At 43.8% G+C, this 19,627-nt stretch overlaps 1 protein-coding gene across 4 annotated transcripts in view; it reads left to right on the top strand.

Moving 5' to 3' along the window:
• LOC105465071 (laminin subunit alpha 3) overlaps positions 1–19,627 on the top strand; it is a 273,415-nt gene that overhangs the window by 186,250 nt on the left and 67,538 nt on the right. For 3 of the 4 annotated variants that reach the window (XM_011713306.2, XM_011713298.3, XM_011713310.3), the window contains 4 exons: positions 2,313–2,543; positions 7,177–7,290; positions 13,156–13,265; positions 16,059–16,139. In XM_011713306.2, coding sequence (XP_011711608.2) covers positions 2,313–2,543; positions 7,177–7,290; positions 13,156–13,265; positions 16,059–16,139 — 536 coding nt within the window. Of the gene's footprint in view, positions 1–2,312; positions 2,544–3,744; positions 4,085–7,176; positions 7,291–13,155; positions 13,266–16,058; positions 16,140–19,627 lie in introns of those variants that run through there. The other variant, XM_011713311.3, reaches the window with a different exon arrangement.

Genomic DNA, 19,627 nt, shown 5'->3' with positions numbered 1-19,627 from the left:
GGTCATAGAAATGTTCTAAAATTACATTATGATGATGATTGCATGCTTCCGTAAATTTATTACAAATTATACACTTAAAATGAGGGAATATTATTGTATGTAAATTATTCCTTAAGTTGCTAAAATATAAATTAAAATTATATAAGCATCATATTTGTATGTTAGTAATAGCTACCATTTGCTAGGCACTGTGCTGAACACTTTATATATATTGTATCATTTAATTTACCTTAATTATAACGATAGCCTCAAGACATTAGGTATTACTGTGCCTATTTAAGAGATGTAAAAACTGAGTTCAACAAGGGCAACAAAATATAAAGGTTAAAAAGGCAGGCTTGGCCGGGCGCGGTGGCTCAAGCCTGTAATCCCAGCACTTTGGGAGGCCGAGACGGGCGGATCACAAGGTCAGGAGATTGAGACCATCCTGGCTAACATGGTGAAACCCTGTCCCTACTAAAAAATACAAAAAACTAGCCAGGCGAGGTGGTGGGCGCCTGTAGTCCCAGCTATTCGGGAGGCTGAGGCGGGAGAATGGCGTGAACCCGGAAGGCGGAGCTTGCAGTGAGTTGAGATCCGGCCACTGCACTCCAGCCTGGGCGACAGAGCGAGACTCTGTCTCAAAAAAAAAAAAAAAAAAAAAAAAAAGACAGGCTTTTGGAGGCCGAACGTGGTGGCTCACGCCTGTAATCCTAGCACTTTGGGAGGCTGAGGTGGGCGGATCACGAGGTCAGGAGATGGAGACCATCCTGGCTAACACCGTGAAACCCCGTCTCTACTAAAAATACAAAAAATTAGCTGGGCGTGGTGGCACACGCCTGTAATCAGGAGTTCAAGACCAGCCTGGCCAACATGGCAAAACCTCATCTCTACCAAAAATATATTTAAAAAAAAATTAGGTCAGGTGCAGTGGCTCACACGTGTAATCACTGCACTCTGGGAGGCCAAGGCAGGCAGATCATGAGGTCAGGAGTTAGAGGACCAGCTTGGCCAACAAAATGAAACCCTGTCTCTACTAAAAATACAAAAATCAGCCGCGTGTAGTGGCACGTGGCTATAATCCCAGCTACTCGGGAGGCTAAGGCAGGAGAATCACTTGAATCCAGGAGGCAGAGGTTGCAGTGAGCTGAGATCGCACCACTGCACTCCAGCCTGGGTGACAGAGCAAGACTCTGTCTCAAAAAAAAAAAAAAAAAATTACCAAACTGAACATAACAAGTGTCAACAAGAGTGTGGCAAAATTGCGACCCTTTGACCCTTTTGGTGGGAATGTGAAATGGTGCGTCCACTGTGCAAACACTATGGAAGTTCCTCAGAAAATTAAAAGTAGGATTACCATATGCTCCAGCAGTCCCACTTCTGGATATATATCTAAAATAACTAAAAACAGGATCTTGACAAGATATTTGCACATTCATGTTCATTGCAGCATTATTCACAATAGCCAAGAAGCAACCAAATGTCCATCAACAGATGAATAGACAAAGAAAAATGTGGTACATACAGATTTATACAATGGAACATTATTCCCCCTTAAAAAAGAAGGAAATTTCATCATAGGCTACAATATAGATGAACCTTGAGAACCTTATGCTAAGTGAAATAAGGCAGTCACAAAAGGACAAATACTTCATGATTCCACTTATATGAGTTATCTGAAATAGTCAATTCTTAGCAACAGAAATTAGAATAGCGGTTGCCAGGGGCTGGGGAGGGGAAAAAGGGAATTGTTCAATGGGTATGGGGTTTCCCTTTTGCAAGCTGGGTAAGTTCTAGAGATCTGTTGTGCAATGTTGTGCTTATAGTTAACAATACTGTACAGTTAAAAATGGTTAAGATGGTAAATTTCATGTTGTGTGTTTTTTACCACAATAAAAGTTAAAATAAAATAATATAAATGTTCGTGCAAGAAAAGATTGTATTTTCTGTCACCGTTGTGTCCGTTTAATGAATGACCTGAGCTGTGTGACTCACTTGGTTTCCATATGCCTTCCTTCCCTGTTTCTCACTCACCTTATGTTTGCACAAACAAAAGCACATTTAAAGACAAGTGTGACACTGGGAATTTTATTTCATTTTATTGCCCCTTATTCCCTGCCTTCATTTTTTTCCCTTCCTTCATGGGAATAACCCAGGACATCTGACTTCTAAATGTAAATTCTCCAGGAGACAGGTATTTCCCCATCTTATTTCATTTCTCCCTATGCATTTTAAGTGTCTTTTCTTTGATTCATTTGGGGCGTCTGCCTCTAAGGAACCCCTGGAAGTGAGCCTGCCTAAGGAAGACCCTGCCTTTCTGTTTCCATGTGTAGGGAAACTTCAGACATGCCAGCAGCCGTGCCCCGGTGTCTAGGGAGGAGCTGATGACAGTGCTGTCTAGACTGGCAGATATGCGCATCCAAGGCCTCTACTTCACAGAGACTCAAAGGCTCACCCTGAGTGAGGTGGGGCTAGAGGAAGCCTCTGACACAGGAAGTGGACGCATAGCATACGCTGTGGAAATGTGTGCCTGCCCCCCTGCCTACGCTGGCGACTCTTGTCAGGTAGGAAGTTTTCCCATCCACAACATTCCGGTAGGGAACTCCTGTGGCTGTTGTTTTTGGCTGCTGTCCAGCACTGCGGGATGGTTTGGGGCCCTCTGTCTATTGTTTTTCTGTTCAAGTTTCTGCAGGGCTTATCTTATATCTTACCTAGACTCCCTTCAGGAATTAAATGTGAAAAAGACATCATCAGTGTCTCAGAATTCATAGGAAATCTACAGGAGTTCAATAGATGCTGAGGGTTAGAGAAATCCAGAGTAGGAAAATAATATACCGTAGTTTCAAATAGCTAGAAGGAGGGTATTGACTATTCCCGACACAAAGAAATGATCAATGTTTGAGATGATGGATATGCCAATTACCTTATCTGACCACTAAACGTTGTATGTGTCACACCATCACTATGTACTCCATAAGTATTTATCATTATTATTTATCAATTTTTAAAACAAAATATTTTTAAAATGAAGGAGCTCACCAGTTAGTATTTGAGCCCCTGCTTTCCCAATAACTGACCTTATACCTTTTTCTAATCCGAAGCCTCCCTCCACCCCCCAGTAGAGTTGAATTCCAGAGAATATCCTGGATTTCTTAGAGGACATTATGTTCTGGCTTGCAGCAGGACTTTCATTGTTTGAGGTCCAGTCAACCAGAGCTGTCTTCAGATGATTAAAATGTGCCATAAAATGAACTTATTTAATTTCTCTGGCTATAAATATGTCTTTTCTTAAAGATCAGGGAGAAAGCACAATGTTAGCACGATTAGTAAAAGTAGCAAACACTGTCATTCTGTGTATTCCATACATCCATAAGTACGTAGGCTTAACAAAACCTTCCACTTTCTTTCCTCGCCCCCTGGTAGCCGAAAACCCCAAGGTGATCTGCACATACGAGTTTCCACTTTTTAAACCTGCAAAAACAAATCTGACCTGCCGTGGTCTTCTGGAGACTCCCAAGTTGTACTATTTAGCCCACAGGTTGCCTACATTCTTCCCCTTCCTCCATCTCTTTTCTAGCCTGATGAAAATTGATAGCCCGAGGGAAAGAGAGGGACTCTGGATTTCTACCCTCCTACCCAGGGCGTGTTCCCTGCCCGTGACTCAGCCTGTGATTTAGGGCGTCTGCAGGGTGAGGTGGGTGGAAGGTGGTGCCCGCCCCACCTCACGGGAATTACAGAGCGGTGCACTTACCTGCGGGACTGTTATGTGCACTCTGGCACAGGCTGACTCATGTGTGAAGTTTAAAGGTGGGGCGCTTGCCGCAGACAGCCTTCCTTACCTGAGTCAGGCAGGCCCGGGCACTGAGCAGGAAGGGCAGGTATAAGAGGAAGAGGCAGAAGTTCGTGCGCAGCCAGCGAACACCCAGGAACCAGGATGCCTCCAGCAGTGAGGCGGTCAGCCCGCAGCGTGGGATGGCTGTGGATCTTTGGGGCAGCCCTGGGGCAATGTCTGGGCTACAGTTCACAGCAGCAAAGGGTGCCATTTCTTCAGCCTCCCGGTCAAAGTCAACTGCAAGCGAGTTATGTGGAGTTTAGACCCAGCCAGGTAACATCCTTTTAAGTTTTGGTTTGGGATGGGAAGAGTTTCCAGCTTTGTGACATTTTAAGTTACAGTTATGGTGACTAATGAGTAAATGGGTGGACTGAGGAGGAGCTGATGGCCTCCCAGTCGCCTTGACTGGCAGTGTTTATTACAGTGCCTGACAGATTGCTCTCCTGAGCTATTAACCGCAAACCCCGTTAACATCAGCCCACCTGGAAATGCTGAGACACTTAAGAGCTTGAATGCTTGCGGGATGTTAATATACAATGAAACTTTATGCCCTTTAGAGACCAACCATCCCAAGCCTCAGAACAAAAGAGACCAGTGCCTATAGCTTTCCAAATGCTACTTGGAAGAAAATTTACCCACGGGGGAAAAAAATGAGAGTGTGAAATGCAATGCTTAAGAAAAGTGATCAAAGTTCGCATAATTCCTCAAAGACATGCTTCCATTTACCAGGCAGGAAACATCAAGAAATTCTGCTCTCTTTAAACTTCCTGGATACTACATGTATTCTTACAGAGAAATAGATCCTATGGCTACAGATATAGCCCTGGAAACTGGATTAGGGACATAATCTTATCATTTATATAATTTGTATTACAAAATTTACTGGAAAACTTAACATAAAACATCATCATGTTAACTAGTTATAAAACCCCTTTATTGAAATAATGTATGAGAACACATTCATTTTCATTTAAAAGTGAGTGTTCAATATGATCTGAATACTTGAACTGATTTTTTTTGTAGAGTGTGGTTTTGCTTGCTTTATAAGAGGTGAAAAAATGATTCTATTTTAGTAACTGACAAATCCTCAGAGAGTCACATGATATGTAACTCTTGCAGAGTGTATTTTCTGCTTGTAATCAAAAGCAAATTAAGATGGGTGGTTTAGTTTTAATCAGGATAGACTATACTCCCCCAAAGTGTGTTTAATTAAGGCTTCTACTCAGGCATGTTGTCATAAACTAACCAGATCTATCTGCTTATTTGAATAACTTGCTCTTTACCAAATGTGATTATTTTGTAAGCAGGTAATGTGATATACAACGATAATTATAAGTTACTTGCCACTTATTAGGACAGATTGTATAATAGATACAGTGACACCATCACTGGCTGCATTTCGTTCACATGTAAATCTTAGTTGTGCTTTCAGCAAAAGAACATTCCTTTCATACTTTGATTCTCCTTTAGACAAGCCTATTCGTATAACAACATAATCTATTTATTTGCAATGTACTCTTTGCCCTAAACATGGTTCCTAATAGCCTAAAGGAACATTATATTGGAAACTATGGTCTTATTGTGCATGATCTGTATTCATTGGTAATTTTGGAAGGGGCTGTAGCAACACCTGGGAGATTGTACTCCCGGAGCACATGAGGCTTCTGCCTTTCTCTCCTGTCAGGTGGCTTCTTTCTTTCTTCCACTGGACCAGGTAGAGACCTTTATGGCCATGAATGAATAAGAATGGACTGTCCACTTCAAGATTTCCTTTGAGTATAGTTTCTGAGTTTTACAGACATATGTGCTATTTAAAGGAGCTTTAATAAAAGGCTATCCTTTATCTTGAAATAATTTTCCTGATGCTTTCAAGATAGGATATATAGGAGATCAGAGAAACAAATTAGGGACAATATCTGATTTCAGTATTTATTTATTTATTAGACCGGATTTCACTCTTGTTGCCCAGGCTGGAGTGTGGTGGCGCAATCGTGGCTCACTGCAACCTCCACCTCCCAGGCTCAAGCAATCCTCCCACCTCAGCCTCCCTAGTAGCTGGGACTATAGGCATGTGCCACCATGCCCGGCTAATTGTATTTTTTGGTAGAGATGAGGTTTCACCATGTTGCCCAGGCTGATCTCGAACTCCTGGGTTCAAGTGATCCACCCGCCTCAGCCTCACAAAGTGCTGAGATTACAGGCTTGAGCCACCACAACCAGCCAATATCTGATTTTAATCTGTGCACTGACTTGCTCTGCCAAAATAAAGGATAATGTCTATAATTTCCTTTAAAGACAGAAATCTAAATAATTTTAATGGCTGGTATAAGAAGAATTGCTTTTTTTTTTTTTTCTATTGGAGGGATTCTTAACTAGAATCCTTTAAAAAAAGATATTAGTTCATGAAAAGAAAATTGTAATTCTTTTCATCCAGATGAAAATGCGTAACTGTATTATACTGGAGAGAGATAATATACAGGGGATAGAAATAGTCAAATCAAGATTGAATGAGGAAACAAGACCAACCCAAGGAGAGTCCCTCAGGCTGAGCCTCTGTGTGTTCAGTGTGGACCAGATGTTCGTGAGGAGTCCTGTATGGCAACCTCATGCACACTCCCCTCCCCAGCTTCTCTGTTGCCCATGGACCAGTGAGTGGCAATGAAGTGACTCCCCTAATTGTGGCATGATTGTCTAAATCTCAGTTAAGACTCCTATTTCCCCCAGCCCACTCCTCCTCCTATACTGCCCTGCCACCAGCCCAAACCCACACTTGGGAAAGAAAATGGCTACCCAAAGATAATTTGGACTTGAAATGATTTGCTTAGATGTCCTCCCCTCTAAGGACGATTCTCTTTATTCGTCCATTTCCACCTTCTCCACCTGCCCTCAAAACAGTTGTTGTGAGAAGAGAGGAACCCCTTCTCACCCCCCACCTCCACGTGTGCCCTATCCCTCATTTCCCCACCATGCGTCTCACACTCCCACCAGGGCATGAAAACCAAACAGCTTGAGAGCAAAACAAGTGGATGTGACAGGTGGTTGAAATTAAAAATATTCACACTGATTGAAGGAAACAAGGTTTGAAAAACGAATGGTTCAGCTGGGCTCAGTGGTGCATGTGCCTGTGGTTCCAGCTACGTTGGAGGCTGAGGCAGGAGGATTGCTTGAGCCCAGGAGCCCGAGACTCTAGTGCGCTGTGATCACACCTGTGAATAGTCACTACACTCCAGCCTGGGCAGCATAGTGAGACCCTGTCTCTAAAAAATAAAAATGATGTGAATGCTTCACAGTGAGAGGTGTCACATGCTTTGGATAGTAATTGTTTTCTTTCTTTGTACTGATTAAACACTTTGTTTGAAAAATAGGGTTGTAGCCCTGGATATTATCGGGATCACAAAGGCTTGTATACCGGACGGTGTGTTCCCTGCAATTGCAACGGACATTCAAATCGATGCCAGGATGGCTCAGGCATATGTGTTGTGAGTAAATTGACACTTTAATGCTATCAGCAGGCAATCTGTTTCTCCTCCATTCCCCTCTACTATGCCCGAAGACGTCAACATCACATCTCCTGCCAAACGCTAAATAGAGGTCGCTGTGTGGATATACGAGGCTCCATTATCAGGCTGAATTATTTTACATTTCATTTTTTCCTCCGTTTTAACATGCACCATTAAACAGGTGCTGCTATCTGAGCAATTAAGTTACACTTTAGCTTCTAAATCTCTCCTTCATGAAATGATAGTAATGGGTGGACCTTGGAAGTTAATTCTTGCCAGGACATAACTAATCCAAGCCATTATTTTGGGTCCCAATTTTGTTGGGGTGGCAGGAAGTTATGGGAGTGGGGCTTGTTGCTGTCGGATGACCAGTAACTCAAGAAAGCGGCCAGGGAGAAGGGGATTTGAGGAGGGCTTAAGGCTCATAAGAAATCAGTCCAACATTAGCTGGGCATGGTGGCAGGTGCCTGTAATCCCAGCTACTTGGGAGACTGAGGCAGGAGAATTGCTTGGACCCCGGAGGCAGAGGTTGCACTGAGCGGAGATTGTGCCACTGCACTCCAGCCTGGGCAACAAGAACAAAACTCCATCCGCTTCCACACCAAAACAACAACAACAAACAAATCAGTCCAACACAAGCTTCACTATTGCCAAGACAGAGTGGGGCTTGGAGAAGACAAGTGAGGGAGGTTGTGGGGAAGAGAAAGTGCTGATGGCCTCTCCGGTCCTCACAGCATCCTCCACCTGCCTGTTCCCTGTATTGACTATATTTTCTCCTGGCCTCAAGGCTGTCTTGGATGACTACAACATATCCACTGGAAAATTATCTTATTTTGGAATATTTTATAAAATTCTTCTACCTAAAATTAGTTTCTTAGGAAATTTTTCTTTTTTTCTTTTTCTTTTTTTTTTTGAGATGGAGTCTCGCTCTGTCGCCCAGGCTGGAGCGCAGTGGCGCGATCTCGGCTCACTGCAAGCTCCGCCTCCCGGGTTCCCGCCATTCTCCTGCCTCCCGAGTAGCTGGGACTACAGGCGCCCGCCACCTTGCCCCGGCTAGTTTTTTTGTATTTTTTTTAGTAGAGACAGGGTTTCACCGTGTTCGCCAGGATGGTCTCGATTTCCTGACCTCGCGATCCACCCGTCTCGGCCTCCCAAAGTGCTGGGATTACAGGCGTGAGCCACCGCGCCCGGCCAGGAAATTTTTCTTATGCATCCTGAAGCAGAACCTTTTTTATTCTGCTTTTTTCATCCCTTTCACTAGAGTTCTTCTCCTTGGTAACCAGGGCCTCCCCAGTGAGGAAAGTGGACAGTGAAAAGGAGAGAGCGTACTCCAGGAATACAGGACTTCAGTTGTGTGTGCGCTTTTGGAAATGCACTCCTCTGGGACAAACTTTCTCTGCATTGTGTAATGCAACTAGAGTGTGTTTCAAGTATGAGTTCCTAGACCGTATGAAGCTCGTTCACCTTGGCCCAGGGAACTGCTTCCTCTGCAAGATGTGACAGGCTAGAACAGGAAATTGTTGTGAAGAGCCACCTGATAGAGTATTTTGTTGGACTGTAACCTTATAAGTTCAAAAAGAGTAAAAGGTATTGGTAAATACTGTTTTCCAGCTCGTTATTGTTCCTGTAGAATACTTCATGTTTGATATTGCATGTTTTGTGTAACACAGGTAGATGCTTTAATTAAGAATAAATATGTTGGCCGGGCACGGTGGCTCACGCCTGTAATCCAAGCACTTTGGGAGGCCGAGGCAGGCAAATCACGAGGTCAGGAGTTCAAGAGCATCCTGGCTAAACACAGTGAAACCCTGTCTCTACTAAAAAATGCAAAAAAATTAGCTGGGCGTGGTGGCGGGTGCCTGTAGTCCCAGCTACTCAGGAGACTGAGGCAGGAGAGTGGCGTGAACCCAGGAGGCGGAGCTTGCAGTGAGCCAAGATGCGACACTGCACTCCAGCCTGGGTGACAGAGCAAGACTCCGTCTCAAAACAAACGAACAAACAAACAAAAACAACAAAAAAAGAATAAGTGTGTTATTGGCGAACCATTGCTAGATGTCAAGCCCATGTTATGGAAACTGCCAAAGTACAAAGGGAGGCTTTTGGGTTTTTTTTATAGTCACCCACTGAAAGGAAAACTCGTGAGAGTCGTAATTCATATTTTAATCAAACAAGATTTTCTTTCCCATTTTTTTTTTGTAGTTCTGTCTTCACTTGTCCCTAATGGCCATGTGGCCACCAGAGACTCTTCATTCAGGAAATCCTCACTGAGCATTTGCTAGTATGGCAGGTACTCAGCTAAGTGCTGGAGTTAAAATCGTCAGACCTAATCCCTACACTCACGAGGCTTGCTGTCTAGTAGGGGATGTGTACGTATGTACACACTCACACACACGCACACACAACTATAGATAGTTGAGCCCGTGTCTGTGCTCAGCTAACGGCTACGTGGCAAGTCCTGAGTGCTGATGCTACCCTGAATTGTGTGCCCTGCATGGAAGCCGAGAATGCATCCCTCATTCTCAAAGAACAGTAATGAGGAAATCCAGTACCTTTGAATATCAAATGGGCCTTGTGGCTGATTTCACTGCAAATTGACCTCCACCTCTCAAGGTCCAAAGTAATTGTCTAGCATCAGGGACCTTCACCCAGGTGCAAATCTTCAAGTCAGGTCGTTTCAACGATAGACTCTGAAGTTTGAAAAGATAAGTAGTCCAACTTTTTGCTGGTACAGCAGTAGGTGTCCAGTGTCAAGGGCAGGAGTAGCAGGTGATGCAGGTGCCACCGTCCAGAGGGACCTGCAATGACGGCCTCCTGCTATATGCTGAGACCCTGTCTCTCCCTCTTCTCATTGCCCCAATTTCTCCCCATATTTTCTCCTCTCCCCTCAATTCCCCTTGCTGTCTACTGTCCCTGTCACGCCTTATTTTCCTCTCCATTCCCATTTCCCTCCCCTTTTCTCTTTGTCTTCTTTCTTTATCTTCCTTCTTTTATTCTCTGCGACTTGAGCCCATCTTCCCCTCTGCAGTTGCAATGGAATTTCAGAATGATTTATATGAAATTCACAGCTGACATGGTGCTCCTCTGAGGCTCAGATGGAAGAAAGCCCACGACCCTTAGCACAGTATTGGGGGCTCTTTCCGGCTGCATCCTGCCCCCTTGCGCTTCTGCCTTGGGCATGCCCTTTGCTTTCATTCCCTCCACACACTGCCATGCTATTGTAAGACTGAAGTTCTGCACACTCTGTCCCCTGTGCCTGGAATGCCCTTCCCTCACTTTTGCGCTCAGTGAATCCCTGTCCTTTTGTGGCCCTCACAGGCAGCCCCTCCTCCTGCTCCCATGGGATGCTGGCACACTTGTGTCCTGTTTTCCACGGGATATTGAATGTGTCTATTCACAGGACTACATGTACTCCGAGTCGAGGGACCAACCCATCTTCACATCGCTAGAGCCTAGCATAGTTGGGCATATGGTAAATGCCTAATAGATATTTGGTGGCAAATGGAGCTAGGAGAGCACGTGCCATGGGAGTGGACGTGGGCTTCTGCAGCATTCGTTCATTCGTTTATTCCCAGTAAAACACAAGGAACCTGAAGGGAGGGTCTCCAAGTTTGCAGGACTGAGGACGGTTTCCAGGGTGGCCACTCTCAACTGACAGTGAGGGGTTTCTCACATGTTCTTATGGGACTTTGTCAAGCAACACGGGTTTTGACACCCTTCCTTGATCCTCTCCTCTCATCCCTGTGGAGGACCAGTATTCAGAGTGATTTTAGTAGGATACGGATGTCCTCACCTCAATTCTGGCATCTGTACATTCTTGCTTCTCCAATGTGTTCAGCCTCAGAGCTAAGTAGACACAGGACTGAAATATATCTATACAGTTGTGTTCTACTTGTAAATTGTCATTTGGATTAAAAGAGAAAGAGAACTAAAATGGAAACGTATTAGTTCCAAAGGACTGATGTCTTATGAGAGAGTCAGGGTAGCTGAAGCCTGGGTGAGGGTGAGGGAAGCCACTGGTGTCCTCCTCAGTCACCCGTGAGAAGACTCCTCTGTGGCGCTGATCAACCGCAGGGAAGATGTCCCCAGTGTCCAGACCTCAAGGAGTCTAGACCCATAGTGCAGTGAGATCTGGGGAAGGAAGGATTCCGGATAGGGGTGAGCTTTCTGATAATAAGCAAATTTCAACACGTGAGCAGCATCCTACTTTAAAGCCCCGCCACATTAGTATCTGAAATACTAATATCTTATGTTTATAGCACAATTTTATAGCTAGGAAAAAAACATGAAAGGATATTTTAACATCTTAGTGTTTTGTGTAATTTTCAGTTACTCAAAGGTTAGTGAAGGATGGATTGGCTCAATCTGGACAAACTGACAGCATTTATGATGGAAGGGCAGCCTTTTTCATTATGAACAAGCCACGTCGTCTTGGGATATAAACGTATATTGTTTTTCCCAATCTACCTTCAGATATTATTTAAAAACTGACACTCATGGCTGGGCACGATGGCTCATGCCTATAATCCCAGCACTTTGGGAGGCCGAGGCGGGCGAATCATGAGGTCAGGAGTTTGAGATCATCCTGGCCAACATGGTGAAACCCCGTCTCTACTAAAACTACAAAAATTAGCTGAGCGTGGTGGTGGGTGCCTGTAATCCCAGCTACTCAGGAGGCTGAGGCAGGAGAATCACTTGAACCTGGGAGGCAGAGGTTGCAGTGAGCTGAGATCAGGCCATTGCACTCCAGCCCAGGTGACAGTGCAAGAATCTGTCTCAAAACAAAACAAACAAACAAACAAAAAAACCCAAAAAACAAAACCCCTGACATTCATTAAAGTTTCCTACTCCAGCAACACCTCTGCATACAGAAGTAAAATACACAGGCAAATTTTAAAAATTGTACTTATTCCTACCCATAAAATTAACACAAAGTGTTTCCATGTTATCAAATGCCCACAGTAAGGGGCGCTTTCCTGGATGTTTCTGTGCATTTAGATCTTTTTCGCTAGGGTAACGCCAAGAAAATAAACAACTGTGACCCAATCCACCAGGTTTTATCTCAATAGACCACTTGCTTGCAAAATTATTTCATCTCAACACTTTACTAAAGAACAAATTTCCTTAGACAGCAACTTTGACATGAAAATAATTGGATTTATGTAAATAAAAAGCTTAGATAACATTAATTTCTTGCTTCTTTGGGACACTGGAATTCAGCTGAGTGTTTTCTTCAGATACTGTGCAACTTTTTATTGTTTTAACAAATTCTGTGTTAAGAACTAATTTCAATAATATCAGTCTTCAGTATATCATTATTATGTGAACCATGAAGTAAAATGAAGGTAATTTTCATCAAAGCAGTGCTAAGGAGAAGAAAGGAAAGAATTTACATTTCCCAAGAGCTTAGTACACTTGCTTTTTTAAATCCTCCCCACAGCCTTAGAAGGTGGGCATTATCCTAACTGTACATTTTGAGAAAATTGTAATTGTATGTAAATCATACACTAGTAAAATTGATGTAAGTAAAATTGATACAATTGAAAGGATCTTGCCCCAGGACTCCATGGCCTCGAGATGCTGGAGTGGGACAGAGACTCAGCTGGCTTGTCCCCACTATGTCACGCTGCCAATGTTAAGCACCACGTCACTTAGGGAAGGGCACTTACCCCTCTTTTCTAACACCAGCAATGATTCGAGGGACCGGGAAAATACATGGCTAGAGGAGCTGGTATCACTGAAAGTCAGAGGACTTGAGTTTTAGTCGTGTGATAAGTAAGATTACAGTGATCTCAGAAGTAGGGACTGTACTGGCTGCTGTGAATTGTGCTGTTCACCTGTCCCTAGAACTGTCAGCACAACACCGCGGGGGAGCACTGTGAGCGCTGCCAGGAGGGCTACTATGGCAACGCCGTCCACGGATCCTGCAGGGCCTGCCCGTGTCCTCACACCAACAGGTACCGTAGCAGCTTGATATAACCTACAGGGACCCAAAGTCGTTTGGTGGCTGCCTAGGACTAGGGGCGGGAGAGCAGGTGGGGAGAATGGAAAGTGATTGCCACAGGGTCTGGGATTTCTTTTTGAAGGGATGAAAATATTTTCAAATTGATTGTGGTGATGGTTGTACAACTCTGTGAATATACTACAAGCCACTGAATTGTACAGTTTATGTGATGAATTGCGTGGTATGTGAATTATATCTCAAGAAAGCTGTAATATTAAAATGAACACGACATACAAGAAAACAAATGAATAGGCTGGGTGCGGTGGCTTACGCCTGTAATCCCAGTGCTTTAGGAGGCCAAGGAAGACAGATCACTTGAGATGAGGAGTTCAAGACCAGCTTGGCCAACATGGTGAAACCCCGTCTCAATTAAAAATACAAAAATTAGCTTGTAATCCAAACCACTCGGGAGGCTGAGGCAGGAGAATCGCTTGAACCCGGGAGGCGGAGGCTGCAGTGAGCCGAGATTGTACCACTGCACTCCAGCCTGGGCCACAGAGGAGACTCCATCTTAAAAAAAAAAAAAAGAAAACAAACAGAAACTGTCTTTCCAAGTTGTATCCTTCCAGGCTTTTTCCTTCCCTCTTTTCTTTTACTGTTCATTCAGTGGCTAAGTAGCTACTTCTCCAGCACCCATGACAGGGCCAGGCCTCAACCCTCTCTATGTGACGGGGAAACTGAAAGAAGAAGACGGAGGCAGTCCCTGTTCTCCTGGGGCTTGACCTAGAGTGTGGCAGAGAGGGAGAGAAAGGGTGGGAGTCATCACACTCAGCAAACACACACACTTATCAATAAGAAGTATAATTGGAGATAGAGATGACATTTTCTGCAATAGGTTGTGTCATTGACAGTGAGGGAGTAGCTGCCTTAGAGGGATGGCCAAGGAGGCCTGAAGTTGGATAGAGGAAGCTATGGCAGTATTTTGGCCATGAGGCTCCCAGGCAAGGATGAAACAGAAGGAAAAGGCCTGTGACCATGTGTTCAAGGGCAGTGAGAAGGCAGGAGTGGCGGAAGTGCAGTGTGAAGAGAGAGGGCCGGAGGTGAGGTTGGTGGAACAGCTAAGACCCAGATTCCGCAGAACCCTGCAGGCTGTGGTCAAGCATCTGGATCTTATCCTCAGTGCGATGGAGGCTTTGGGACAGTTCTGAGCCACCAAGTGATCTGAGCTGTCATTCAGGCTCCAACGTGACCAATAGACTACATAGGTAGGAAGCCACCGCTGTGTTTCCAAGGTAACCTCCTCTCTCCTTAGGTGTGGCACCTTGTCATATCCTTGCTCATCACAAAGGGTTCACTGTGGGCCCAAGCAAAGAATAATGTAACAAACTAAGTGAAGCAAGAGTTGGTTTGAAAATCAAGTGAAGCAGGAGTTGGTTTGAAAATCAAGAAGACACTGAGAACGCCTCACTAGTACATAGACTCAGAAACAAGCGTGGATCACAAAGGCAGGCCTATATCGGCCCTTAACCGACACGTGGGCCAAGTCCTCACATCGCCACAAGTCATGTGCCAAGTGTGGCTTCTCTGGAGAGACCTATCTGGAATGCCCCCTGCTTTGCTGTCTATGTATTTGATACTCGTGAAACCCGCCCCATCCTGCAGCTTTATCTGTCAAGGGATCAATCACTTGACCTTGCCCAGACTTGTTTGAAGAGAAGCTGGCAAAAGTAGAAAGCAGCAAGATTTCCACTGGGGTGCTTGGAAAAAGTGTTTTATTTTCGTTTGCAAAGCATAGTAGCATCAAGGTCAGCTTCCAGCTTCCATGCAGTTGAAGTAACACGTAGGTCTTTGGATTTATCAGTAAAACTCTATTTTTATCTACTTCTCCTTCCCGCAATATTAATAGTGCTGACTAATGTCTAACTGTGCCTTGAGAGGCTTCCTAAACAGGCATTCTCTTACCAGCGAATGGAGTAATATTCCTTCAGATGGCATCAGTGTCATGTCCAGTGGCAGATGGAGATACTTTGCAAGGCAACAGGGTTTTTTCATGGTCTCTTTGGGGGTGTGTGTGTGTGTGTGTGTGTGTGTGTGTGTGTGTGTGTTTAAAGCTGCTAAATATCATCATTTAAAGCATCTAAAATATCATCACTTATTGCTTCTCAGCCTTTTGGCTAAGATCAAGTGTAAAATATCACCACTTTAGAGCTAAAAGAGAAGGGATCAAAATTCCACAACTTGGTTTGAAAAAAAAGCGAGAATCAGCAATGATTGTGCCCACAGAAATGCCGAGGCAGGTGAGTGTCCTCTGTGAGTCTTTAGGGGGCTCCAGGGCTTGGCCTCCCCACCGACTTTTCTTCCCAGAAGGCAATGTGTCTGATAGAGAAGAACTAGAATCAACAAGGAGAACTTTTTTTTTTTTTTTTTTTTTAAAGAATCAGAACTCTGTTCTTTTTTCTGCCTGGACTTGTTTTACTCCTTCCTTGTTATTCCTGGAAAAATGCTGTTGTAATCATCTCTTCCAAAGGGAGTTACTCTGCTCTGTCTTAAGGGGAAAAATGCTCTTCCCCAGGGAACAAATATATGCCTTCAGTCCTTATTCACCAAAATTGCCCAGTGTCAGCTGAGATCATTCATCATTATCTCTCCAAGTCTTGATGGGCAAAATTTTCTTCACACAAAAAGTAACCAGACCCTGGGTTTCAGTGTTCACTTAATGCAAGCCAGTCCTTTGTGGTAAAAAATAACGAGCATAAATCCTATCGATCTGTGTTTTTAATGGGGCCTTTTTCTGTCTTCTTTCAAGGTTTGCCACCGGCTGTGTGGTGAACGGGGGAGACGTGAGGTGCTCCTGCAAAGCTGGGTACACAGGCACACAGTGTGAAAGGTGAGGGGGGAGCCCCTCCCAGCTCAGCCTGCAGAGGGGGCGGGGAGGGCTGTGGGTGGGGCGCTGCCAGGCGCTGGCGCAGAGCTAGGGGTGGGGCTGGGAGTTTGACTGAGGCCTGGAAAAAGGTCTCTTGGGAAAAATACAAGACTGCTCACCTAATAAATCATTAACATCATTCTCTGTCCTGCTTTGTACGTTTCAGAAAACTGAGAATGAGGCACAACACATACACTCACCCACACATAGCTTTACCTACATCCCCCCAACACGCACCCCTGTGTACCTCAACCCCCCACACCTCCCTACCTACCCCTCCTCCACAGTGATCTCTGCATACCCCCATTTCTATATGTCCCTTCCACTTATCTCCACATACACCTGCCCCCAACATATCCCTACTTACCTGTACACATGTACAACTTTCTACACTCTTCCATACACACACATATCCACAGCCCTAGCCTAGATAGCCACACACACACACACACATCTCTATCCCCACACTATATTTTGAACACTTTCAGGACAATCTGTGTCTTGTTTATTTCGGAATCCCCGGTTCCAAGCATGGTACTGTTCACATAATAGGTGTTCAGTAATGTTTGTGAAACAAAATAATAAATGTTGTGGAATGGAAAGTGTAAAATTAATGACAAAGGGCCACAGAACCAAGCTTTAGTTATTCACGGACAATTGTCATGATTAGCGACTATGCATAGGACACTGCCAAGTATTGAGAAAGTCATAAAAGATACTTATAAACTAGCTGGGAAGACAGCGCACACATAGTTGGAAAAGTAACAGTATGAAAAGTGAATCATGTGGTTGACATATTTTAAAATTAAAAATAACTTTCTCATAAAATCAATACATATTTATTATAAAATGATGAAATACAAGGGAGCAGAGAACCAGTGAGGCCCCCCCACACCCCTACCTAGCCCTGTGCACTCAAACGCGTTCACATACAGTCCTATTCATAATCATTTTGTCTACAGAAAGCCACTGTTAAAAAGCTGGCTGTATGTTTCTAGAGATCATTTCTAAATGTGTGAACTTAAAAAAAAAGTAGATTCGTGTTTCACTTTCTGTTTTGACTTGTACTATGTTAGTAATATCTTTCCATATCAATAAGTATTCACTGATAACATCACATCAATGACCAAAAATTTCCACTGGGTTTCCATAATCCCCTACTCTTGGTCTTGGAGATCCTTTTACTGTTCTCCATTTAAAGCAACACTAAAATTAAATCCTTGCAGCTTAATATTTGTGTGTGCACGTCCTCAAGGTATAATTGTAGAAGTGGATTCCTTGGGTCAGAGGATAGGTTTTCCAGGATTTTAATACTTTTTGCAAAATTGACCTCCAGAAAAGTTTATATTCTTACTAGCAGCAAAAGAAAATGAGTGACTACCTACCCCAATGGATATTGGAAAGGATCAATATTTTAAATCTTTGCCAGTTAGGGCCAAGCATGGTGGCTCATACCTGTAATTCCAGCACTTTGGGAGGCCAAGGTGGGAGGATTATTTCATGTGATCCAGGGGTTAGAGACCAACCTGGGCAGCATAGAGAGACCTCATCTCCATAATTTTTTTTTAATTAGCCAAGTGTGATGGTGTGTGCCTGTGGTCCCAGCTACTTGGGATGCTGAGGTAGGAGAACCACTTGAGCTCAGGAGTTTGAGGCTGCTATGATCACACCACTGCACTCCAGCCCGGGCAACAGAAAAAAAAAAGCCAATTTGACAGAGAAAAATTGTATATCATTTTAATTTACGTTGTTTTGTTTAAACTTTAAAAGAGTTTGACTAATTTTTTTTAACCAGAAAATGAATTCAACCAGATTTTAAATAAGGCATAACCACCCTAGACTGGGATTATCTGAAATGTTTATGGATAAGGTAGGACTTCGGTAGGTCCAAGGAGTGACTAGAACCCAGTGGAGCCAGAAGATGGAGGTGGAGGGCAGGTTAGGTTGGGGAAGCGAGGCAGGAAAGCCCCAGGGCTGGAAGACACTTGCCGCGTGTAGGATGTGGGGACTGCCTTAGACTGGGGACACCGAGCAGCAGCTAAGGAGCCCAGTTCTATGGCAAAAGATGGTAATGGAAGGTTCTTCTGTTTTCCATTTTCCATTTCAGCAAAAGGAGTATTTCTCACACTTGCCTCACACTTATTCATGTATTCTTTCAATGAAAAATGTATGGAGGTCCTAGTGTGTATATATATATGTCTGGCACAGTGCTAAGTACTGAAGGCACAGTAGCAAACAGCACAGACAGCATCCTCAAGGGCTTTCCAGTCCAGTGGTGGACAGACATCAAAACATGCCATTAAAATAGCAAGAGATGGGAGAACTGGGCTAAGTTGAGCTGCAATTAGGAGGTGCATCCAACCAGCGAGAAGGGAAGGATGTGGGTAGTGGGAAGGGATTCTAGGCTCTGAAATTTAAAAGCCACAGGGGACCAACACCTGGGAGAGGTGTCCTAATTTCATCCTCTTTATGGCTCTTCACAAACAATGAAGCATTAAACAGCAACCGGCTCGGTGAGACATCCATTTGGCAGGCAAAATTTTTAATTAACAGTACTTCTCTCAGCTGATGTTTGTTATATCTGATGTCTCAAGAAAACAAGCTATTATTTCTTTAAAAAATTTTTTGAAGCTTTTTCACAGGTAAATGCCATTTTGATGTCAACATTTTTCATTTGTTAGACACAGCACCCAGACATCATTCCTGGCACTCGTGATTAACTACACAATGATAAATACAAGGACAGTCAAGGGTGAAAAGTAGGAATATAGATTATGCAGGAGACTAGCTGGATAGAAACCAGAGCAGCCAGCCAGGGGGAGGGTTTAGCAAAGGCTTCCCAGCCCATACATGTTTTTACCCCCTCTTCTCCCTCAGCCAAACAGGGCCACAGATGACAAGCTAGTTCTCTGCTCTTTATTTGTTGTACCAGTGTCATTCGTGAAATCGGGAAGTTTTACTTCAGTCCTCTGTGTTTAGCCACTACCATAAATTGAGAATAAGAGAACCAGTTATTTCTCGTAACCAGTGAGTAATGCTTTGCAAGAAGTAGAATCGAACTTCCTGAATATTTCTGTGATTTAAATATAAGGTACTTTGTAATTATGCATCTATTACGTGGGAAGTTTAGATGTAGGTAAGAAAGACATCAAAAATAAAGTATTCTAGAACACAGAGCTTCTGCATAGCATTATCTGTTAGGTAGAATACCAAGCCAGTCACAAAGTAAAGCCCTATTATTAGTATATGACCACCCTGCTTAGTAGACTTAGATAAGCCACCTCAGCCTAGTTACCTTCTTGATTATTAGGGGGTACATGGGCCTTCTGCTGTCTTGTAATAATTTCAAATGATGCCAGTTAGAAGATGAATATTTTGTCATGTCTTATAACGATAGCTACACTTGAGAGTCTGTTATGTGCAAACATTATGCTAGATTCTTTATTACATGA

This window comes from Macaca nemestrina, chromosome 19 (assembly GCF_043159975.1).
Source record: "Macaca nemestrina isolate mMacNem1 chromosome 19, mMacNem.hap1, whole genome shotgun sequence".
NCBI lineage: Eukaryota > Metazoa > Chordata > Mammalia > Primates > Cercopithecidae > Macaca > Macaca nemestrina.
The sequence above is the reverse complement of the archived record's forward strand: the minus strand, read 5'-3'. Positions and strand labels throughout refer to the sequence as shown.